Source organism: Chiloscyllium plagiosum, unplaced genomic scaffold (assembly GCF_037043375.1).
Source record: "Chiloscyllium plagiosum isolate Xiang-an unplaced genomic scaffold, Cpla_swu_hap1 HiC_scaffold_31, whole genome shotgun sequence".
Classification (NCBI taxonomy): Eukaryota; Metazoa; Chordata; class Chondrichthyes; order Orectolobiformes; family Hemiscylliidae; genus Chiloscyllium; species Chiloscyllium plagiosum.
In genome coordinates, this window is record NW_028270169.1 from 6,637,454 (window position 1) to 6,662,998 (window position 25,545).

The 25,545-nt window shown below is 46.2% G+C and overlaps 1 protein-coding gene across 2 annotated transcripts in view; it reads left to right on the forward strand.

Moving 5' to 3' along the window:
* bcas3 (BCAS3 microtubule associated cell migration factor) overlaps positions 1 to 25,545 on the forward strand; it is a 1,223,934-nt gene that overhangs the window by 52,832 nt on the left and 1,145,557 nt on the right. For both annotated transcript variants that reach the window (XM_043718095.2, XM_043718097.2), the window contains exon 5: positions 7,823 to 7,929. In XM_043718095.2, the coding sequence (XP_043574030.2) occupies positions 7,823 to 7,929 (107 nt within the window). The remainder of the gene's footprint in view (positions 1 to 7,822; positions 7,930 to 25,545) is intronic.

Sequence of the window (25,545 nt, forward strand, 5' to 3'; positions counted from 1 at the left end):
TCATCATCCAGAGGAGCAGAATCTGAAAGATACTGGATTTCAGCATGGAAGTTCGGGCATGGAGGTACAGGGGTAGACAAGGGTTGATTAACCAGATTTCTCTGTGGCTTAGACGAAAAGTAAGTTACGGTCCATTTCACGCATAAGTGGATGACAATGTATATTCCTTGGATGAGACCAAGGACTATCAGTACGTCCTAACGATCGATCCACACAGCGACCATAATCAGCAAGTAACACTCTATCCACACGAATTGGATGATGGTGGGGCAGGTATCTTCTCTGTGTCTTGACCCGTTTTGTTGATAACATCTGTGTTTTCTGAAATTTCTTTTGAGAAATCATCGATGTAGGTGCAACATTGTGGGCCAATGACTGAACAAGTGTCTCCTTCTTTAGCGAGGAGGAAATCTAGCACTAGCCAATTCTGAAGCGTCATCATCCGAGTCTCCTGTAACTCTTTGTTCAAAAGTGTGGGCAGTTGAGTTGGAAAATTTTTCGATGTCACACGCAAGGTCACTGCTCTGTTCTAGGGCCATCTCAACACCCCTGCCAGGAATATGATCTCCCAGCAACCTGGACCACCAGGTTTGTTGATGGAAGAAGCTGTGTAAGTCCCATTTTGTTTTTCCTCTACTTTTGTTTTGTACTGATTCACATGATGAATGGAATGCCCACCAACATCTACTTCAGGTACTTCATGGTGGAGGGTAAAAAGTGGTAAGGTGTACACTAGGGCACAACATCTGTACCAGTCATTGGGTAAATATGGATAAGCTTTGTGTTCTGGGTTCATGCGAGTGGTGACATGGGGGAAAATGAAAGGGTCAGCTTTCCAGATATGAAGGGGAACTGACATGAGAAGAGCGCCACCAGCTGGTGACTTGATCTCACCAATTACCCAAGCGTGCTGAGTAGCCCCCAGTAAGGGATTATAATATTGTTCAAGCCTGAGATCATTCCTGGATGAGTCAGAAGCTAAAGTAATGTGGGGAAGAGGATGTTATGTAAAATAGGATTGAAAGAGTGAGGATCCAAATCAAGTGACCACCATTGAGGAGGCTTTGGTTTGGTATTGACACATTGGACAAAATGAGGAGGATCCTGAATCAGGGTACCATCATCATGACATTCAGTTTAATATTTAGAGGACAGAGGAGATCTCTAGCGAATAGAGGGATACGTAATCCAATAATAAAAACAAAGTGAAAAGGGAGCGTGACACAATGTTTCTACGCCACTGTGAGAGGTTCATCCTCTGATCTAGCGGTAAATTCAAATCAGGAGGATGACCTATATCCGGGAGTCAATTTTGAAAAGGATTTTGTGAGGTAAAAGGGGCAACCTTATGAAGTCCCTGGGGAGGGGGACCTGGAAGTTGTCTGTTATTTCTACTCCGGTGGCTGCTCTGGGAAAGGCAGTTCTTGGGCCAATATATAGGGAGTAATGGACTGTTGGGGAGGATCCCAAAGTCCATTGGGATGTTGTGAATGCATGGTACCAGTCCTACTGTTCTGCCATACTGGATGATAGTATGAGGGTTTCATTTGATAGCCTGACTGTGACGGAAAGGTCTATTTTGAATCCTGGGTTTAGGTTCAGCCCCTGTAGTTTGGGTAAGTTCTGTCTTGACCTGGTCGATGGTAGCCTTACTGTTGGGATCCTTTAATTCCCAGAAGTAACAAACTTCTCGGCTGTATTGTGCAACTTTAGCATCTTGCCAGTGGATGTTGTGGGTTTTAATAGTTTTCTGTACCTGATCAGTTAAGACGGTCATATATAGGACATTAAATTAGGATGATCACCCTTGTGGGTTGTTAACATCACCAGAGTAAGCACCATAGCATTCCTTAAAATAGGTAAAGAACTCCTCAGCCCCTTCGCCCGAGCTGGGTTTCAATCTGGTCTGTTAGGTTTGGCCTGGTGCCAGACTACAAGCTGGGTATGATTATTACATTGTAAAATTTCTATGAACTCGGCCCATTTTTTTCAGGGGAAAGGGTGTATTCTATACGGTGAAGTAGGTCTTGGAAGGTTGCATTATAAATGGTTCTAGTCCTATTAATGGAATTAACAAATCCCTCAGGATTCTTTCCATAATCTGGAGCCTTATTGATAATGCTTGAGAGTTCATGAGGTTTCCATAGTTGATAAAGATCAACAAATTGTCCTGGATTCAGGAACTCTTCTATATGGGAAATTTCTTTTTGACCCTCCCACATCAGGTTGAGTGCAAGGACTGATATTAAGGATCCGAGACTTTGATTGCAAATCATCAATGTCTTCGGGATTTATTAGTTTAGGGGCAGTGGAAATCAAAGGAGTCTCTTCAGTGTTTCTTCCATGTTTTAATATTAATTGACTCGGAGTGCAGTAGGCAACGGGTTTGTGGTAAGTCGAATCCTTATTCAGCTGAACAGTTGGGGTAGGGTCATGAGCCTCGGCACATTTCGTCATTAGAGTAAGGGTGAGGGTTCATGCGGGGAACTGGAGGAGATCGACTGACAGGATGGGAGGCATAAAATATTTCCTCCTCTGAATCTGTGTCCCCCCCCATTTCACAGGTGGATCAGGTTTCTTTAGTAATGGGTCTCCCTAACCACAAAGAAAAGAGAAGGTTCTGAATCTTTGTTTTCCTTATTTTTTTTCATTTTCTCCCTAGACAATTCCAATTCTGCTTCTAAATCATGTGCTTCATATTCACGTTTTAGTTCTGTGCAATTTAGTTCAGATCCTTCTTCAATTACTGGACTAATTCCCCTTTTAATACAGTTTTGTCTCCTTGATGATTGCATGGATTTTCCCCATTTTTCCCTAGCTACCTTTTTTCCACACTGATATGGCTTCTTTCTGCTTACTTCCCTTTCTTTTTTCCCCAAATCTCTTGTTGTTCAATTTTAATGAGTAGATTTAAATCATGTGTGTCTCCGAGAGGCCAATCCTTATTCTGTTGAGCAGCTGCAGCAGATATTCTCCTTAATTGTTTCTCATAATTAGGATAGAGACTTATTATTTCTGTTAGGGGACATTTGTCGTCCATCTTATCTGGGGTTGCACCCATATTTATCCTTCCTACTTTAAATCTTCACAAAACTACTGATCTACAGGGGCTCCAACCCCAATTACTACCTGAGCTCTAACCCCAAAAAACACAGGGGCTCCAACCCTACAAAACACAAACATTCACTCGGTAAAAACAATGACTGCAGCTGCTGGAAACCAGATTTTGGATTAGTGGTGTTGGAAGAGCACAGCAGTTCAGGCAACATCTGAGGAGCAGCAAAATCAATGTTTCCGGCAAAAGCCCTTCAATTATTCCTGATGAAGGGCTTTTGCCCGAAATGTCGATTTTGCTGCTCCTCGGATGCTGCCTGAACTACTGTGCTCTTCCAGCACCACTAATCCAAAAACAAACATTCACTCACCAACAAGCAAATGTGCATCCAAACTGAATCTCAAAGGGTTAAACTTTCTGCAAGCTGCAGGGAATCAGTGCTGAGTCCCTGTCCATCTCACTCTCTCTCTCACACACACAAACATTTTAGAAGATAGCAATCTGACATCGAACAAGACTACTCTAAAACCCTGATACTCTAAAACCCTGACATTTCTGTTTTTAGTACCTATTTAAGCGATCTCATTTAGGGTTCTGTCAGTGTACCGTGAGGGTGAAATGGGGGAAGCATCACACAAAAAGATGTAGACCAAGAGCAATCAAGGTATTTTCTTACCCTGTGAGCCATTGGTCTCAAGTCTGACCCTAAGTGAAGCTCCTGTTTTCCAGTTTCACTCAAACGTATCCCTTGTTGGAACTCTGCTTGCAGCACCAATAACACTCAAGAAGTCAACACCATCCATGACAAAGTAGCTTGTTTGATCAGCGCCACAACATTTTAAGTATTTATTTTCCTCACCATTGGTGTGCAGTGGAAGACAACAGTGTATACTGAATGCATTTCTCCAATTCACCAAGACTCCTTCAACAGCATCTTCAAGATCCATGATATCTACCATCTCGAAGAACAGGATAGCATACCTTTGTATTAATGAACCCAAGCCTGAAGGTTGTCCAGTGTTTCTGCATACAAGCACCTTCTTTGATATCTAAATTTCTGCTTCAGGATGGTGTGGTATAAGTTAATAAGTTAACTCTTTTTACAACACTGTAATTGGAGTCTGTAGAAATTTTTTTGCCACAGAGAGCTGTGCGGGGGCGGTGGACAGATTCCTTGCAAATATTTAAGGCTGAGATAGGTAGATTCTTGATTGGTAGGAGAATCAAGGGTTACAAAGAAAAGGCAGGAAAGTGTACGTGAGGAATATTGGATGAGCCATGAAACATGTGCAGACGAACATTATATTAAAAAGCAGTCACAGATGCTGCTGCACACCAATTATGATTCATCAGGGGCCTTATTACCAAAATTTAGAAGTAGCAATACCTCATTTTTTTGAGAAATTCAACTTTCTTTTGAATATAATTGGTATAACAGGTTCCCAAAAAGAATGGGAGAGCATCCTCGACTGGCAAAATGACCACTGTTTTTTTTCCTATTTCCTAACCTCTTATTATGGCAACCAAAAAAAAAGAATTTTTATAGCCTTTCGAATTGATAAAACATCTTCAGTTTCTTGGCCTGATTGAGACCTACCAGCTCCACATTCTCTTTTTATATAATTTTGGGTGGCGTTGTCCTCAGTGGTTAGCACTGCTGCCTCACAGTGCCAGGGACCCAGGTTCAATTCCACCCTTGGGCAACTGTCTGTGTGAAGTTTGCACATTCTCCCTATGTCTTTTTGGACTTCCTTCAGGTGCTCCGGTTTCCTCCTACAGTCCAAAGTGGATTGGTCATGCTAAATTTCCCACAGCGACCAGGGATGTGCAGGCTAGGTGGATTAGCCACAGGAAATACAGGGTTACAGGGATAAGGGTCGGGGTCGGGATGGGGGTGGGTCTAAGTGGACTGCTCTTCGAAGGGTTGGTGTGGACTCAATGGGCTGAATGGCCTGCTTCCAAATTGTAGGGATTTCTACAATGTAAACTACAACAAGGTCCATTGGGAAATGTAAAATTCACACTTATATGGATCAGCATCTGGAACCTGTATACAGCAAATTTTCTAAATTCAGTTTTCACAATGTAAGTCAGTTATGTGGAGAGTAACTCTTACAGTATTCTTTTTGGGAACCTGTTACCCTAATTATGTTCAAAAGAAAGTTGAATTTCTGAAGAAAAAGGAAGTATTGCTACTTTTAATTTATAGCAATATGGCCACCAATTGGGATGCAGCAGCATTTGTGACTGCTTTTTAATATAAGGTTCAACTGCACATGTTTGGATCTTCCCCCATTATTTGCATTCAACAAGAATGGGTATGAACTACATTTGAGACGGATGAAAGGAGTCATTGAGTCATGGAGGCCTACAGCACAGAAAAAGGCTCTTCAGCCAGTGTCTGCATCAGTCAAAAGAAGCACCTAACCATTTGAATCCCATTTTTCAGCACAAATTAAAGGAGTTGATTTCAAAAATTAATTTCTGAGGTAAAGTAATATAGTGAATATTTTACCGAACTAATAATCCAGTGAGCTGGACTAATGATTTGGAAACATAAATTCAAATCCCAGCATGGTAATTGGGGGAATTAAATTGTGTTTATGAAATAAATCTACAATAAAGAGCTGGTATCAGTAATGATAACAAAGAAACTTTTTGCAAAAGCCCATCTGATTTCTCTTATCCTTCAGTGTAGGAAGTCTGTTATCCTTCCCTGGTCTGATGGATAGACAACTCCTTACTCACAAGTTGGTTGATTTTTAAATATCCCCTGAAATGGCTTAGCAAATCACTCGGTTGTGTCCAAGAGGGTGGCTTGCTATCAGTTTCTTAAAGGCAATTAGGAATGGGCAATAAATGGAGGCTTTAACTGGATAATAGAAATGAATGAAATGCCGATTGCTGGCCTGTGGTGTTTGCATTATAAACATTTGAACCTTTGTATTGCATAGTGAAGACCACCTCACTGAAAAACAAAAAGTTGTTTCCTAAAGCCTCCTTTTCCCAGACAGGAACAGTAATATTATACTGTGTAAAATATCTTAATACTCCAAAAACACTGACAATAAAATCTTGGAGTAGGACATATCCAAGACAGCTTTACAGAGAGCGGAGAGAAGATGAATAAAATAGATGAAAGAAAGCTGTAATGCACCAGACTATTGCAAGTCCCTGGTGCTGTTGCTAGAATTATTCTCTGAACCAACATCCAAGAACAGTTTAAATGGTCATTATTCTTTTTAAAGTAAGTGTAACTTTGCTTGTGCAAAATGGTTATGCTTTATGCTTGTGGTACAGGTGTTTCAAAACATAGCTAATTGTGTGTAAGGTTAGAGTCATAGAGATGTACAGCATGGAAATAGACCCTTTGGTCCAACCCGTCCATGCCGACCAGATATCCCAACCCAATCTAGTCCCACCTGCCAGCACCCGGCCCATATCCCTCCAAACCCTTCCTATTCATATACCCATCCAAATGCCTCTTAAATGTTGCAATTGTACGAGCCTCCACCACATCCTCTGGCAGCTCATTCCATACACGTACCACCCTCTGCGTGAAAAAGTTGCCCCTTAGGTCTCTTTTATATCTTTCCCCTCTCACCCTAAACCTATGCCCTCTAGTTCTAGATTCCCCAACCTCAGGGAAAAGACTTTGCCTATTTATCCTATCCATGTCCCTCATAATTTTGTAAACCTCGATAAGGTCACCCCTCAGCCTCCGACGCTCCTGGGAAAACAGCCCCAGCCTGTTCAGCCTCTCCCTGTAGCTCAGATCCCCCAACCCTGGCAACATCCTTGTAAATCTTTTCTGAACTCTTTCAAGTTTCACACAACTTTCCCATAGGAAGGAAAGCAGAATTGCACGCAATATTCCAACAGTGGCCGAACCAATGTCATGTACAGCCGCAACATGACCTCCCAACTCCTGTACTCAATACTCTGACCAATAAAGGAAAGCATTCCAAACGCCTTCTTCACTATCCTATCTACCTGCGACTCCACTTTCAAGGAGCTATGAACCTGCACTCCAAGGTCTCTTTGTTCAGCAACACTCCGTCGGACCTTACCATTAAGTGTATAAGTCCTGCTAAGATTTGCTTTCCCAAAATGCAGCACCTCGCATTTATCTGAATTAAACTCCATCTGCCACTTCTCAGCCCATTGGCCCATCTGGTCCAGATCCTGTTGTAATCTGAGGTAACCCTCTTCGCTGTCCACTACACCTCCAATTTTGGTGTCGTCTGCAAACTTACTAACTCTACCTCTTATGCTCGCATCCAAATCATTTATGTAAATGACAAAAAGTAGAGGGCCCAGCACCGATCCTTGTGGCACTCCACTGGTCACAGGCCTCCAGTCTGAAAAACAACCCTCCACCACCACCCTCTGACTTCTACCTTTGAGCCAGTTCTGTATCCAAATGGCTAGTTCTCCCTGTATTCCATGAGATGTAACCTTGCTAATCAGTCTCCCATGGGGAACCTTGTTGAATGCCTTACTGAAGTCCATATAGATCACATCTACCGCTCTGCCCTCATCAATCTTCTTTGTTACTTCATCAAAAAACTCAATCAAGTTTGTGAGACATGATTTCCCACCCACAAAGCCATGTTGATTATCCCGAATCAGTCCTTGCCTTTCCAAATACATTGTCTTTTGGTTGAGGGGCTTGCTTCTTGGATATTTTGGGAAGAGCTGTGTAAAAGATGCTGATAGGAAGTGATCTAACAGTAACTACCTTATAACTTTGAAATCTCGTTGCAGATCTTGCAAGGAATCCAGAGTATCATGAAATGAACAATGCTGTAAATGACCCCCCATTGCTGCTACTCATTGGATACGCAGATGGCATGCAAATTTGGAGTATTCCTGTGAGTTTTAATTGCTTTTTCTTTTATTCGAGAGGCCAAATAAATTTGTTGCCATGTTGTTTTCTCTGTTACAGATGTTTATTTTTACTCAGTTAGTTTTCATCATTTACACAAATGATTTGGATTTGAACATATGAGGTATGATTAGCAAGTTTGCAAATGACACCAAAATTGGAGGTATAGTGGACAACAAAGAAGGTCACCTTGGAGTACGATGGTATCTTGATCAGATGGAGTTTAATTTAGATAAATGTGAGGGGCTACATTTTGGAAAGGCAAGTCAGAGCAGGACTTATACACTTAATGGTAAGGTTCTGGGGGTGTTGATGAACAAAGAGACCTTGAAATGCAGGTTCATAGTTCCTTGAAAGTGGAGTCCCAAGTAGACAGGATAGTGAAGAAGACGTTCAGTATGCTTGCCCATATTGGTCAGTGCATTGAGTATAATGGTTAGGATGTCATCCTGCAGTTACACAGGACATTGGTTAGGCCACTTTTGGAATACAGAGGAACCTCGATTATCTGGCATTCGATTATTTGAATTTCAGATTATCCGACAAGATAGCATGGTCCCGATGCTTACTGTACTATGGTATTCGGCATTTGATTATCTGACATTTGATTAACCGAATGAAATACACCCCCGGCCTGTGTCATGGAGTCATAGAGTCATAGAATCCTTTGTATAATCAAGGTTCCTCTGTACTGTGTTCAGTTCAGGTCTCCCTGCCATATGAAGGATGTTGTGAAACGTGAATGGGTTCAGAAAAGAGTCACAGGAATGTTGCCAGGGAGATGCTGAAAAGACTGGGGCGTCAGAGGCTGAGGGGGTGACCTTACAGAGGTGTATAAAATCATGAGAGTCATGGATAGGATGAATAGCTAAGATCTTTACCCCAAGGGTGGGGGAGTCCAAAACTAGACGGCATAGGTTTAAGGTGAGAGGGAGAATATTTAAAAAGGATCTAAGGTTAACTTTTTCACGCAGAGAGTAGTGCATGTATGGAATGAGCTGCCAGAGGAAGTGCTGGACGCTGGTACATTTACAACATTTAAAAGGCATCTGGATGGGTATATGAATAGGAAGGGTTTAGAGAGATGTGGGCCAAATGCTGGCAATTTATTTAGGATATCTGATTGGCATGTACGAGTTGGACTGAAGGGTCTGTTTTTATGCTGTATAGCTCTATGACTTTATGACTCTATGAATTAACACTGTTAAACGGTTGTATGTTTCAGCTTCATTGCATGAAATAAATGCTGATACTTTAGTTCTAAACTGAGAGAACTGTTGGACTTTGAATGTGGTGTATTGCCCTGAACTGCAGAATTTAAGAATTGCACAGAATAACAAGAAGTTGTCTTTACCTAATGTAATGAACTGTCACAACATGTATCACAGGAGCACCATAAAACAAAGTAGGACACAAACCACTTAAGAATATATTCATCAAGATGACAGGACGTTAAATCAGAGGTTTTTTAAGGAGAATTTTAAATGAGGGCAGTGAGATTGAAAATTGAAAATATGCAGAGAAGAAATTACAGAACTTGGGACCCAGACAGCTGAAGGTTCAACCACAATTGGAGGGCATGATAAAATTAAGGATACTCAGCAGGGCAGAATTTGAGGAACATTGATATCCCTGAGGATTCTGAGGACGGAGAAGATTGCAAAGCTAGGGAAAGGGGAGGCAGTGAAAAAAAATTAGATTATTAAAATTAAGATATTCCTTGACCAGGAACCATTGTTGGTCAGCAGAACAGAGGTGTTATGTGAACAAGGCTTGGTGCAAGTTAGGACATCAGCAGCAGAGATATGGATGATTTCAAGATTACAGAGGCTATAATGTGGAAGATCAGACAGGAGTGCATTGAATAGTTCAGTCTTGAACTAACATTTATTTTGGCCACATATCCTTGTCTGTTCTTCTGATTATAATGGCCTACTCATAATTTTTATGTCTTCTCCTGGGAAAGAATTTTACGTGCTCCCATTGGTAGGTTTGCAGGCCAGGGCCAGATTCCTGGGTGGCCTGGCTGCATCCCCTGATATACCTGCAGTTTTAAATAGAATGAGGAAGCTGGTGTCCACTCTCTTGTTAATTGAGGTCCCTAAGTGACCAATTAATAGCATTTACTGGCCATTTTCTACCTAGCCACAATTTTGAGACTGGCAGGAGGCCAGGGATAGGGGAGAGGCCCAAGAGAATTGGAGAATGAGGGGTGTTATGAAGTTCAGAAGTGGAAAAGGTGATAAAAATCAATGTTCCAAAACAAATAAAAAGGGAAGAGATTAACAGTCAGAAATTGTACTTTTGGTTGTATTGTATAGGGAAAATTGAAAAATTCGAAGTAACTATTTAATAACTTTCTACCACTATCCCTTGCTGTCATTTAATGCTTCCAGGAGCTTTAATTATCTTGAGGCAGGATTTGTATACCTCATTTGGCAGCATTTACCTGAGATTTACCTGCTCAGGCCTTGCCTATGGTAAAGTGGCCCTCAATAATTTCCCTTTTTCTTGGATGGGCCTCTCCCTGCTCCCTCTGAAAGTTTCACTTAACTCCGTCTTTGCTCTGGCACTCAGACGTTTGATTGTGTACAATCCCAACAGTGGCCACTGTCCCCAGTGATACTGCAGAGCTCCTGGGCAATCAGATTGCCTGGCGTGATTTAAGGTGGAACATGCTACCAAGTGAGGTATACAAGGATGTGGTACCAATCAAGCCGGCTGCTTTGTCCTGATGTTGTCAAGCTTCTTGAATGTTGTTGGAGCTGCACCCATCCAGACAAGCGGGGAGTATTCCATCACATGTCTGACTTGTGCCTTGTAGATGGTGGACAGGCTTTGGGGAATCAAGAGGTAGTTACTCACTGCAGTATTCCTCACCTTTGACTTCCTCTTGTCAACCACTGTGATGAGTGACAAAAAGCAGTGGACCCAGCACTAATGGTTGTGGCACACCGCTGGTCACAGGCCTCCAGTCCAAAAACCAAACCTCCACCCTTCATTAAGGACTTTATTTGTGGGACCTTGATGTCTGCAAATTGGTTGCTAGGTTTGCTATTTTAACTGAATCTGCTGTTTGTAAAACCATTTGGGATGTCCATAAGACTTGATGAAGTGTTGTACAAATCCAAAAGTTTTTTTTTGTTTAGTTTTTCGCTTCTGGTCCAATGGACTTGGAATGTTTTTTTCATTTTCATCCACTCCCTGGTACATACTGGACTGAAATGTATCCTCTCGATCATTTACCGTGCAGTCTGCTTCATTTGTAAATGAATCTGATGGAAACGAATATGCCTTAGGACATTTTGCTCCATGTGCTGTATCCATTTACATTATTAAAGTCTCTGCATGCAAGATGTTCCAACCATGTTTTTCTCTTCAGACAAAATGTTCTTGGAGGTGATGGAAAAAGCACCAGAAACACAAGCCTTTTGAAATTAAAAACAGAAAATGTTGGAAATGCTTTCAGTCGGTTGTTTGACATCTGAGAGAAAAATCAGATTCCTCTTTTATCTAGTAAAAGGCAACTTGTATCTAGTTGCCTTGTTTCTAATAAAAGACAACTTTTTTGGGTGAGGTCCATCTGACTCATTCAGATGCTAATTGATCTGCCTAGAGCATTTCCTGATGTGTTCTGTCAGGTGTGAAAAAAGGTCTATGAGGATTATTTAGATGCCAGAAACCCTATGAAGAGTGTTTTGCTCTTTCTTTCTTTCTTTCTCTCTCTCTCTCTCTCTCTCTCTCTCTCTCTCTCTCTCTGTATTTGTATCTATATAATGAACTCAGTGAAGTATTGAGGTAAAAACAATGACTGCAGATGCTGGAAACCAGATTCTGGATCAATGGTGCTGGAAGAGCACAGCAATTCAGGCAGTATTGAAGTACTTTAGAACACTACTATTCCAAACAGCGGATGCATTTGATCATTTTTGAGTACTAAACGGTGTTGAAGTATAAAAATAACCATAATTTTGCAAAGATACATTAGAAATCCTGTTGGTTCTGTGGTTTTGTTTAATTTTCATCCATGATAAAAATGTTAAATTGTTACTTTACTTTTTCTTTTTGGGCATCTCTGTGCCAGATCCAGATCTCAACAGTAAAGTTATTTCTTTTCCTGATCCTTTGCAGTACAGTTATAAATTTCTCATTTTGTCTTTATTCTGTTTTTACTTTCTCTTTTTCTTTCTCACTCTGTCTCTTCCTGTCTGAAAAATATCAGTGTCCTGCAATGTTCTTTGTAAGCTGTGCAGCCACAGAGCAATCCAAAAAATCTCCATGCAGGCCATACATAAGTTGGTGCTTTTAAACTATCGCTCGAAAAACTTTAAAGGTTACCCATTTATGCAAACCACCTATACACGCTAGAAAATAAAATTCGGAAATGTTAATAAGACCATAAGACATAGGAGCGGAAGTGAGGCCATTCGGCCCATCGAGTCCACTCTGCCATTCAATCATGGCTGATGGGCATTTCAACTCCACTTACCCACATTCTCCCCGTAGCCCTTAATTCCTTGTGACATCAAGAATTTATCAATTTCTGCCTTGAAGACATTTAGCATCCCAGCCTCCATTGCACTCTGTGGCAATGAATTCCACAGGCCCACCACTCTCTGGCTGAAGAAATGTCTCCGCATTTCTGTTCTGAATTTACCCCCTCTAATTCTAAGGCTGTGTCCACGGGTCCTAGTCTCCTCGCCTAACGGAAACAATTTCCTAGTGTCCACCCTCTCCAAGCCATGTATTATCTTGTAAGTTTCTATTAGATCTCCCCTTAATCTTCTAAACTCCAATGAATACAATCCCAGGATCCTCAGCCGTTCCTCATATGTTAGACCTACCATTCCAGGGATCATCCGTGTGATGATCGGTATTTCTTTTTATATATTGACATAGAGCATTCTGCAGGGATACCTTTAAATTTGCAGCTTTCTTTCTGGGAAATTTGGAATGTCCAACCACATCTAACTATTATTTAATGCAATAAACTGGAACTCCAGCTGGTTTCAATTCACTTTTGTTTCTCTAATAATTAATTCCTTGGCTAGCCAGTTTCATTGAAACACTTCTCTTCCGCCATCTGCTCTGTGGTCTACCTTGGACTCAATTTGAAAGAAGTTGAGCCAATTCTCAATACTCTTAGCAGGGGTGACTAAATGGTAGTATCCTCATGGTGACACAAGGAAATGGTTCCTCCTTTTTATGTCAGTAATATCTTTACCCATTGAAAAAAGAGGTTTTTGTAGAAATATGTATTTCACAGGCAAATCAGGATGCTGCATTTCAAATATATCACTTAAACGTATCCATGAGAAAGTAGCTCAGAGTTAATCTGATGTCTAACTCATTTGTGAACAATAATTGCAGGAAAAATGTTTAAATGATTGGCTGATAATGTTTTAGTGATGGAATAATCTTTGCTTTCCAGAAACAAAAACAGTTTCTTACGTTTTTCTAGCTGTGCATCTCTTAATTTATTTGAGGATTTATCACTGAGGTTGTTTGGACTTTCTGAAAGGAAATTGCTTATTGGCAAATAGATTAAAGAAGGAAATCAAGGCCAACAAACAAGCCATCCCAAGAATGATGGTTTGGCTGTGAAGCTAGCAGGTTGCTCTGTCTCCAAAGCAAAATAAGTTAGCTAAAGACAAAGAAACTGTTGATAGGCTTAAATCTGTGAATTAAAGGAAAAGGAAGAAATTTAATGCTTAAAATCTATTTCTGGTTATACCCTTAGTGTTTAGATTTTCTCATTGTCATTTCTGACCCAGCTGTTTGTAAGGGCGAGATTCAGACCTTTGAAACCAAGGACTTACATTGTCAAATTTAGGGACAAGGAGGGTTAATCAGAAAGCACCCTGAGTTGAAAGAATTTACGTCTTTTAATTATGAAGTATTATTATTAATCTTGTCATATCATTGGTTTTACTGTTGGACAAAAATTCTAACTTTTATTACTGGCCTCCACATTTTGACTTGTGACAAGTGTAGTGATTGTAATGAGGTCAGCCAGGTGGACCTTATAGAATGAGTTCCCTGATTGGGCTGTTAATCTGGTCAATCAGAGAGCCCCACCTGACAGATAAAAACAGGTGTGTCAGACATCCTGACACTCAGAGAGCTGGATCAGTGTGCGTGTGTTCAAGGACTCTCCTCCTTGAAGGTGTCTGAGAGGAAGGGGACTGTCCCTGGACCAGCTGTCCCACATCCAGAGAGGAAGGAGAAGGAGAAGACTCTGAGTCCTGGGCCTGCTTTTGGAGCTGCAGCCTGGGCTGCACCCAGGTCAAGGGAGTGTTGCTGCTGACCTGGGGTCCACTCCCACTGCTGGTCTCTGGGACCCCACCTGGACCTGCCTCAGCTGTTACTGCTTGGGGCTTGCCTTGGGCCCCTCCAGGACCTCCACTGCTGCTGCCTGGGACTGGATTTTGGGGCTGCCTGGGACTTTCCTTGGGGACCCTCCCCAACAGGTCTGCCCCCCCCCCCACACTGTTGCAACCAAGGGCCTGCCTAGGACTTGCCAGAGGCCTGCCTCCACCACTGCTGCCTGGGACTTGCCTTGGGCCCCTCCCCACAACCTCCACCACTACCGCTGCCTGGGACTCAATTTTGGGGCTGCCTGGGACTAGCCTTGGGGACCCTTCCCAACAGGTCTGCCCCCAACCGCTGCGACCAAGGGCCTACCTGAAACTCGCCCGAGGCCTGCATCCACTGCTGCTGTTGCCTGAGGCCGGTCTCCACCGTCGCTGCCTGGGACTCGCCTTAGGTGACTGGCCTTGGGCACATCCCCAGGATTTCCGCCACTGCTGCTGCAAGGGTCCCCCTCCACCGCTGCTGCCTGAGGCATACTAACATCTAGCAGCAGAGTATGGCGAGCTCTAAGGTCGCAGGGCCCAGCTGCACCTACGCCGGGGTAGCCGCTGCCTTAGGCTCGGCTGTCCCAACCCCGGCCGCAACCTCAACCCCCTTCAGGCACCTAACCAAACGCCTGGGGGTCAAGGCCTATCCCCACCCTAATATGTCCATTGAGGCCTGCAGCAAGACCATGGCTAATGTGGTCGGCCCACTGACCATCGTTGCTGCGGTCCGGATGTACGGGAAGGCCATGTTTTTTCTGAAGACCGAGCACGCGGTCCATCTGGCCTTGGAGAGGGGGCTCACTGTGGGCGGGACACATTTGCCTGTCGACCCTTTGGAGGTTACGGCCCAGAGGGTCGTGATCTCCAACGTTCCGCCCTTCATTGCCAGCGAGCTCCTTCTCCCCCACCTCAACACCTTGGGGGAGATCCGGTTGGGTGTCCAACCGCTCCTGCTCGGTCTTAAGGATCCCGCCCTCCGACACATATACTCCTTCCGGCGCCAGGTGTTCATTTGCCTGGCCCGGGAGGAGGTCACCGAGGGCTCTTTCACCCTCCTCCACGAGGACGGGGCCTACTGCGCCTTCTGGACGGCGGACGGCATGTGGTGCCACCTGTGCCGCGAGGTGTGGCACATTAGAAAATCAAGAAGACGCGATGTGTCAGGCCCACCCAGGGGGAGACCATACTATCCCCTTCCCCGACACCTAGCCCATGACCTGCCACGCCCTGTCATGACAATGCCCCTGTGGCCGTGCCAGCGTCACCCCGGCGTGGGAACCCTGACCCCCAAACCATACCTGATCCTGGCCCCACTGACCCCACATCCACACCCCCCCCCACCCCGATAGAGAAACCCCTGGGGCTTCAACGCCAGCCCCTGGCGCTGCAACACCTGGCCCGGGGGCCCCCGAGCCCCATCCCACCCAGCCACTTCCCTGGGGGGAACCACCGCTGCCCTAACTCCTGCAGCGACCGTGTATCTCTGCCCCGGAGAGGGAACTGGGCCCCTGCCCCGCCTGCCATCACCTGATAAACCAGGGGTGGGGCAGGAAGTGACACGGCTGCCTCTCCCCACCCTCTGGCCTCCCCCGTCTTCCCCCAGCCAATCGTATTCTGGGAAAGGCTGGGGGGAGGGGCCCTCGGGCCCCATGACCACCAAGGCGGGCAGGTAGGGGAAAACCCATAAATTCCCCCCTGTCTCTCTGGGGAAGAGGCGCCGGCCCTTGGAGGGGAGCGACACTCCAGCAGCGCTGCCCCTCTCCAGGGGACGAGCCAATGGTGCCTCTTGACTGTCCTGCACCGTGGCCCGACCTACCCAAACCCCCAGGGGCTACTGCAGGGCCTCCTGCTGCCTCAACTCCTCCGGCCCCTGGGGAGGACTTTAATAACCACACGGGCCGTGGTGCGGGCGACAACGGAGGACCCTCTGCTGGGTCGTCGAGCGATGGAGGGGAGGAAGGTGTTATCCTCGCTCCTCCCTCCCAGACTGTTTTTCCGGGTCAGGGAGCCCATGCCAGGCCGTTTGCTTCACCTGATGGTTCGGCTGGGGGGGGGGGTGCGGTGCTTCACTTGGTGAACGTCTACGCTCCCCTGGCCGGGCCGAGGCAAGCGAGCTTCTTCGGAGAAGTGTCCACTCATCTCGCCTCCATCAACGAGAACCAGTGCGTTGTCCTCGGGGGAGATTTTAACTGCGTCCTCGAGGGCAGGGACCACGGTGGTGCCCGCACTGGTTGGGCGTCGGGGAGGAGGTTGGTCAAGTCCTTCGACCTGGTGGACGTCTGGCAGAAACTCCATCGCCTTCACCTTCGTGAGGCCTGAGTCGGAGCGTCCAGAATCGACCGCCTGTACGTTTCGCGGGCGAGCGCCTCCTGTTTTCCGAAGGCCTCCACGTGGCAGGTGTTGTGCACGGACCATCACCTGGTGTGGGCGGAACTCCTTCTGTTCGGCGCCAGGCTCTGCTCCGCATACTGACACTTTAACAACCTGCTGCTGGAGGACGAGTGGTTCCGGGGCTCGTTTCGTCGTTTCTGGGCCGGCTGGAGAAGGAAGCGGGGAAGCTTCTCCTCAGAGGCTATGGTGGGACGTGGGCAAGGCTCATGTCCGCGTCTTCTGTCAGGAGTACGCGAGGGGGTCAACGAAGAGGCGGAAATCCAGGATCGGGGAGTTGGAGAGGGTGATGCTCGACCTGGACTCACGCCTCGGTCAGCCCGACGCGGACCTGGCCCTGCGCGGGGCGTACGAAGAGAAGAAGGCCGCGCTCCAGGACCTGCAGCTCGTCGGGGCGCGTACGTGAGGTCGCGGATCCAGCTCCTCCAGGACCTGGACCGCGGCTCCCCCTTCTTCTACTCTCTGGAAAAAAAGGCGTGGCACCCGTCAGCAGCTCCTTGTGCTGCTGGCCGACGACGGGTCCCTTGTCTCGGATCCGGAGGGTATCAGGGCCCACGTCCAAAGCTAATACACGGCTCTGTTCTCTCCGGATCCGTCCAGTGAGGATGCTCGCAGAGTTCTGTGGGAGGACCTGCCGCAGCTCGGCCCGGAGGACGCCGGAAGGCTCGGCGCTCCCGTCACTTTAGAGGAGCTGTCCGGCGCCCTCGACTGGCTCTCGAGGGGCAAAACTCCGGGGCTGGACGGGCTGACTGTGGAGTTCTTCAGGGCGTTCTGGGACATCTTGGGGAGCGACTATGCACAGGTCCTGGGGGAGTGTCTAAATGCCGGAGAGCTGCCCCTGTCTTGGCACAGGGCGGTCATTGTCCTGCTGCCAAAGAAGGGGGACCTTCGTTCTTTGAAGAACTGGCGTCCGGTCTCCCTCCTCAGCACGGACTACAAAATCTTTGCCAGGGTGTTGTCTTCTCGCCTGGCCTCCGTGCTGGCCCACATGATTCACCCGGACCAGTCCTACACGGTCCGGGCCCGAGGATACACGACAACGTCCACCTGGTCCGGGACCTGATCCATTTCTGTCGACGGGCTGGTCTGCCTAGCGCCTTCCTGTCTCGACCAGGAGAAGGCGTTTGACAGGCTCGATCACGAGTACCTCCTTGAGACTCTGCGGGCATTCTGGTTCGGGACGCAGTTCGTCGCCCGGATCAGACTCTTGTACGCCGCCGCAGAGTGTCTGGTTAAAGTTAACGGTACCCTGACGGCGCCCCTTTGCTTCGGGAGAGGAGTGCGTCAAGGCTGCCCCCTGTCCGGCCAGCTGTATTCCCTGTGCATGGAGCCTTTCCTGCATCTCTTGCGGAGGAGGTTGTCGGGGCTGGTTCTGCGTGGCGCGGACACGGGGGTGGTCCTCTCGGCTTACGCCGACGACGTGCTCCTCACTTTCGCTGACCTGGGGAGGATGCGCGAGTGCCAGGCCGTGTACTCGGCAGCATCTTCCGCCAGGATCAACTGGGCCAAATGTTCCGGACTACTAGTCGGTCTGTGGCGGGTGGACTCTCTGCTGGAGGAGTTACGGGGGTTCAGCTGGAGTACCACCCATCTCCTCTACCTGGGGGTCTACCTCAGCTCGGCTGAGGAATTCTGGCCGGCCAACTGGCAGGAGCTGGAGGCCAAAGTCTCGGCTCACCCTAGGCCGCTAGACAGGACTGCTCTGAGTGCTATCTTACAGGAGTTGAGTGCTGGTCATAAACCAGCTGGTGGCCGCCATGCTGTGGTACCGGCTGCTCACTTTGGTCCCTTCTCCTGGCTTTGTTGCTGACATCCAGAGAACATTGGCTGACTTCTTCTGGGACAAAAAGATGCACTGGGTCGCTGCGCAGGTTCTGAGTCTCCCTATTGAGGAGGGCGGTCAGTCGCTGGTGTGCGTCTGCACCCAGGTCGCGACGTTCCGCCTTCAGACCTTGCAGCAATACCTTTACGTCGAGCCTCCTCCTAGGTGGTGCGCCCTGGCGATGTATTTTTTCCGCCAGGTGCATAACCTCAACTACGACACGCAGCTCCTGTTCGTCGACCGTGACGGTTTGGAGGTCGCCCTCAAGACGCTGCCTGTCTTTTACCAGGACCTGATCGCTGTCTGGAACATGGCCGAATCACGTCGTGCCTGCCCTCCGGCTGGAGTAGCAGCTGTCGTCAGGGAGCCGTTGCTCAGGAATCCACACCTCCGTACTCGCGGGTTCGAGTGGCTGTTGGAGGGGAGGGCCGTGGCGGCGAGGGTGACCAGGGTCGGAGACATGCTGGGTGCCGGGGGCTGGAGCTGGATGCTGTCGCAGGACATAGCGAGCAGGGCAGCGGTAGACGTCTGGTACGTGGCCACCGCCATCCGACGGAGGATGCTCAGGTGTGCGGTGGGAACCGTCCGTACTCACCCCAGCCCGGATGGAATTTCACATTGGCCCCAAGGTCCCGTACTTCCCGCGGGAGCCTGTGCCCCACAACCTGAACTGCCTCCGGAATTTTCATTTTGTCCCTTTTTAAGGATGTAAAAAGGTGGGCCCTGTATCGACTGCTGCTGCACACCGTCCGCCTCTTCTCCCTCATCCACCGTCTGGACACTCGTTGGCGTGCTCATTTGCCACCGGGCGGTGGGGATCCCCAGTGGAGGGCTCTCTGTGCGGGAGTCCTCCCCCTTTCTCTCAGGGATCTGGGGTCAAGGGCGCTGCACGCAGCGGTCCCCTGCAGCCGCAGATTGCGGTGGTTCACGGACTCCCAGCCCAACTGCTTGTTCTGTGGCGCTGTGGAGTCCGTATAGTAGGTGTGGGCGTTTGCACTCCCTTTTTTTTTTTGATTTTCTCACAAACCACCTCCTCTGCTTTTAGTTGCACTTCAGTCCCACGCTCCTGATCTTCGGGCACCCGGTACGGAGGAGGGAGGGCAGGTCTGAAGACCTCCTCGGCGGTCAGCTCCTGTGCCTGGCCAAACTGGCCATAAACAGGTCCAGGCAGTGGGCCGTGGAGGGGGTCGTTAGGGCCAACTGCCTGCCCCTCTTCCGCGGTTACGTTAGAGCCCGGGTGTCCTTGGAGAAGGAGCACGCGGTCTCCACCAACTCCCTGGAGTTGTTCAGGGAGAGGTGGGTGCCACAGGGTGTGGAGTGCATTATTTCCCCCTCCAATTCTGTTTTGATTTAATCCCTGCCTTCCCCTTCACTGTTTGATCACACAGCATTGCCCTTTGATGTGAAGGGCACTACTTGTCACTGGCCACTCGGGTGTTTCCTTTCTTCCTAGTGGTGGAAATTGAATAAAGATTCATACACCTTGTGTCTCACACCTGCACACACATGGGTGCTGGGGAAAAAATAAGCACTACCGCAGTTAGGTGGTAGTGTGGGGGTTTTTTAAAAAAAAAAAAGTGTCAGAGCTTAGAAAAAATAAAAAAAAAATAAATGGCAGTGTCAGAGGTTTGTTCACAATTAAAAAAAAACAGAAGTGTCAGATATCCTGATGCTCTGAGGGCGCTGGGTCAGTGTCAAGGAATTTCCACATATAAATAAACGGTGACTTGGTGATGGGATACTGGCCTCTGTGGAGCTTTTCAGTGGTGATGTGAGCAAAGCATGCTCCTGAAGAAATTTGCTCGTAACAGTCATCTTTGAGTTGGAGTAAGCATTCTGGCATCATGCTGTTATTTGGGAAGCTTGACTTGTTTGATCCTGCCATTGAAGACTGGGTCCAGTATCTGGAAGGAATGTGTTACTTTTTCTGGGCAAATGATATTAGGGCCAATGGAAAGAAATGAGTAATTCTCCCGACAGCTTGTGGACCCACAGCTTTTTCAATTATTAGGAGCTTAACTTTTAACTTCCTTTAACTGTGTTCTTCCAGCTTCCTGCCTGTGTACTTTGGATTCCAACATCAGCAGTTCTTTTGTCTCTAACTTTCCTGCGGTATCAGATACTAAAATCTTTCAAGGATTGATAGATTTACTTAAGGAATATTATGACCCAAGCCGCATCCAATTCTGAATCGTAATCATTTTTACTCGGCAATTCAAGAACCGGATTGGGGAATCTGTATCTGGAGTTTTAACTGACTTAAGATGACTGACAGAGGAATGTCACTTTGGTTTAACCGTTTAATGAGATGCTGAGAGACTTTTTGGTATGTGGGATTAATGATGTAATCAAGCAAAAGTTCTTACTAGCTGAGGCCAACTGGTCTTCAAACAGGCACCACAACTGGCTTTATCATTGAAAAATGTGGCATATGTGCTTATGTCATAGAGTATGCCGAAGGAAGGGAACACCCTTGCCAGTCTGACTGAACCGGGGAACACTACCAATTGCATAGTCTCACTCAGGACATATCCTGAACAGAGGGAATCTTGGTCAGCCTTCAGCAAAACCCCAAAACAAAGCCAAACCTTGGTCAAATGGTTAAAATTTTCTTCAGGATCTGAGCTGGCAAGCCATTGTAGTTGCAACTGGTATGTATACTTGTGACAGCGAAAGAGTCCCATTAGACCTAAATGGAATTGGAGAATTCAGGTATCCAGTATCCAGGAGAGTGTACATCTGGTTTGGAACAGTTAACTTGCTTAGCTTCATCCAAATCAGAACTAAAGTAAACGTTTAGTTAAATGATCACTCGGTTCTAATGGAGATCGATACTGCTGCAGTTGTTTCAGTGATCGCAGAACCTGTCTTTAACAAAATTTGCTTTGGATTCCAACCCTTAAGTTTCCACAAGACCTCGGTTAGACTGAGAACCTGTACCGACGAACCTTTACAAATTAAGGGTACAGCTTTGGTTCTGGTCTCTTATGAGAAGCAGTTGGTTCTGTTGACACTGATTTTAGTAAAAGGCTCAGGCCCAAGCTTGATGGGGTGAAATTGGTTGAGAAAGATTTACTTAGATTGGCTGAATATTTTTCAGTTAGAAGATGGTTGCCTGAACAAAGTCCAGACTAAATATCTGAAAGTTTTTCAGGAAGGTCTAGGGACTATCAAAGCAGCCAAGGCCACCTTGCATGTTGACGAGGAAGCAATTCCATGATTTTTCAAAGCCCGCTCAGTGCCATTTGCCTTACTGCCAAAAGTATAGGCAGAAATCAGAAGGCTGGAAAGTGAAGGAGTCGTCAAGTCAATCCATTTTGTGGAAAGGGCAGCATTGGTCATACTGATTGTGATGTCTGAAGGTTGGTTCACCTTTGTGGGGATTTCAAACAACAATAAACCACTTTTCACAGCTGAATAAATACCCAGTCCCTCGCATGGAGGATTTATATGAAGAACTGACTCATGCATACTTGCAATTGCAGTTAGATGAGGATTCTCAGAAGTATGCTCAATTAATACCGATAAAGGTTAGTACTAAAAAATTAGACTGCTATTTGGGGAAGAGTCAGCCTGTGCAATTTTTCAGTGGACGATGGAAAACATTTTACAAGGTCTACTCCAGGTCATCATTTATCTAATGACATACTAATAACGGGGAAGATCAAAAAGAAGCACTTAAAGAACTTGGAGAAACATCTAAGAACTATGTCCAAGGCAGCCGTAAGCCTTAGAAGGGAAAAATGTGTTCCAGGCACCCCAAGTGACCCTACTTGGGTTACAGAGTTGACAAAGCCAGATTACATTTGTTGGAAGATAAAGGGAGAGTGATGAAAGGCGCCCCGGCTCCCATGGCTGTTGCCTCCCGGTATTGCATCGAGATGGTATTAGCTCATAGGTGGTCCAAAGGAGTGGAATGATGAATAGCATATGCATCCAGGACTTTGGCTAATGCAGAGGGTGAATATACCCAGATAGAGAAAGAAGATATGACTACCATTTTTGGAGTCAGGAGATTTCACCAAGATCTTTACAGATGTAAATTTGTAATAATAATGGACCACACATCCCTGCAAGGTCTACTTAAAGAGGACACGGCAGTGCGACCCATAACTTCAGGTTGAATTTAGCAGTCAGCTCTAATACCATGTGCTTATGCTACAAATTGGAACACCATCCAGGAGGCCAAATAGCGAATGCAGATGGATTGAGCTGTCTCCCTCTGACAGATACACTGCTGGTGGTGTTACCACTGCAACAGTCCATAATGATTTTAAATTTTTGGGCACTCTTCCAGTCACAGCTGACAATATCAGATTTTGGTTGCAGAAAGATCCAGTCCTGGCAAAACTGAAACAGCTGATGGTGATGGGAGAAGTCAAAGAGCTGTCACAATCAGGATTGAAAAGTTCTGGATCTGGGGAGACCAGATCACAGTGAATGGCATATTGATTGTCCCACCAGATACTGCATCAGGAACACCAATGCTGAAAACATGATACTGTGTGAAAGAAACAGACAATTTACTTCAAGGGACAAAGTTTGGTGTAGGAACCATGGGAATGACCCTGCATGGGTAAGAGGCATAGCCGGCATGATGTCAAGTCCAGTGCCATATAACGTTCGGGTGGGTGCAACTGTCCTGCACAAGCAGGTGGGTCACATGAAAGCTGCAAATGGGGTGAGAACAAAATGTGCCCGGATCTTCAGATCTGACTGAAAGGCTGGCAGAACCTGTGGTTTCTCGGTCCATCGAGCGTTGAAGAAACCATGGGTTTTGAGATGGACATGAGACATTCTGGGCTCGAGAGGTGAGCTACTGTGTGTTACACACGAGTGTTAACCCACAGACCTAATTAAAGTTCGGAGACTTGAGTTCGAACCCCAGCACAGCAGATGGTGGAATTTGAATTCAATAAAATTCTGGAATTAAAAGTCTAATTATGGCTGTGAATCCATTGTTGATTCTACTTGTTAGGGGTGGTACGGTTGTTCAGGGGTTAGCACTGCTGCCTCAGCACGCCAGGGGCCTGCGTTCAATTCTAACCTGTATCAGAAGCAGAGTTGGAGGAATCTGACTCAGTGCTAAAATTCCCCAGGAGGCACTACAAGATAAAACACTGGTCTATGCCCTTGGACTCAGAGGGAGAGGGATGTAGTGATTGTAATGAGGTCAGCCAGGTGGACCTCAAAGAATATGAGTTCAAAGATGTGTGCATGGATTGGCCTTGCTAAGTTGACCCATAGTGTCCAGGGATGTGCAGGCGAAGTGGATTAGCCATGGGAAATGCAGGATCACAGGGATGAGATAGGTGAGATTCTTTATGGAGGATTGGTGTGGACCTGATGGGCTGAATGGTCTGCTTCCAGACTGTAGGGATTCTATGGATTCTGTGAAACCTTTCATCTTGCACTTGTCAAAATGCTGATCTTTTTACAGGGTTACTATGCCCTTGAGCTTTTTTCCAGAGTGCAGGTAATTGGCCAGGCCTTCATCTAGGCTGTATCTGAAATGTTTGATTAGATTAGATTTCCTACTGTATGGAAAATGGCCCTTTGGCCCAACAAGTCCACACCGACCCTTTGAAGAGTAACCCACCAGACCCATTCCCCTCCATTCACCCCTGACTAATGTACCTATGTGACTAAACACTATTGGCAATTTAGCATAGCCAATTCACCTGACTAGCACATTCTTTGGATTGTAGGAGGAAACCGGAGCACGTGGAGGAAACTCACACAGACGCAGGGAGAATGTGCAAACTCCACACAGACAGTCACCCGAGGCTAGAATCGAAGCTGGATCTCTGGTGCTGTGAAGTAGCAGTGCTAACCACTGAGTCACCGTGCTGCCCATGCCACTGTTTGTTGGGGCCCTTTTTTGTTTACCCCTAATAATGCCTCTGGCCTAAGGCTTTCATGTCTTTAAAAAAGCATTATAAGCAAAAGGGACTGGCCAGCTAACCGTGTAGTTAGCTTTTGTTTAGATTAGAGTTTTTGATTCAGTTCAGCAGTAGTGTGTGAAGAAAGATTGCTGGGGCAAGTCCAGCCGGGTACCCTCTTTCTCTCTCTAACATTAAGCCTGTAAGTCCTAGTTTGTTTCATTTTTATTCTTTTGTGCTAAGGATAGGATAAGTTATCCAGTATTCTGTTTTCTGTTCTTTGTGTTTCAGTCTGTAATTTTGTAAATAAATTCTGTTTGTTTAAAACTGGGCAGTCAGATCAGCTAAATCATCCTGGGAATATCCACAATATACTTACCAATCAATGAATTTGGATTTTCCCCTTGAATTGGCATACTTGTGAATAATCTTGATGAATGCAAGCCAATAGATTCAATAAAATGCCTTTTTTCTCAGCAAATACTGATCTAAAATGGTCAATTCAAGTCTTTTAGAATTAAACGTAAATAGGTGCAGAGAGCATATGCTGTTCACATACCATTTAACTTTTTGTTTTTGAATACCTTATCCAAACTCTCTTGGATTATGGGTTGTAGGTAGAGTTGATTATTTGTCATTGAGTGATACATTAATCTTAAGTGTGCATAAAGATGCAGATAGATACTTAGAGAATGATTAAGTGGCCTTTCTTCCTTTTTTTAATGTTGTTATGAACTCTGGAATTGAGCCATTCCTGATTCTTGGGAGTTTTACTACATTACATCTGAAGTGTATGAAGACATATTATATTTTCTTTCATCTGCAAACTTACTAACTATACCTCTTATGCTCACATCCAATTCATCATTTATATGAATGATAAGTAGTGGACCCAACACTCAGAGGAAAGATTTAAGAAGGACCTAAAGGGGCAACCTTTTCATGGCGAGGGTGGTGCGTGTATGGAATGTGCTGCCAGAGGAAATGGTGGAGGTTGGTACAAATGCAGCATTTCAAAGACATCTGGATGGGTATATGAATAGAAAGGGTTTGGAGGGATATGGGCCAGGTGCTGGGAGGAGGGACGAGATTGGGTTGGGATCTCATGGATGAGTTGGACCGAAGGGTCTGTTCCTGTGCTGTACATCTCT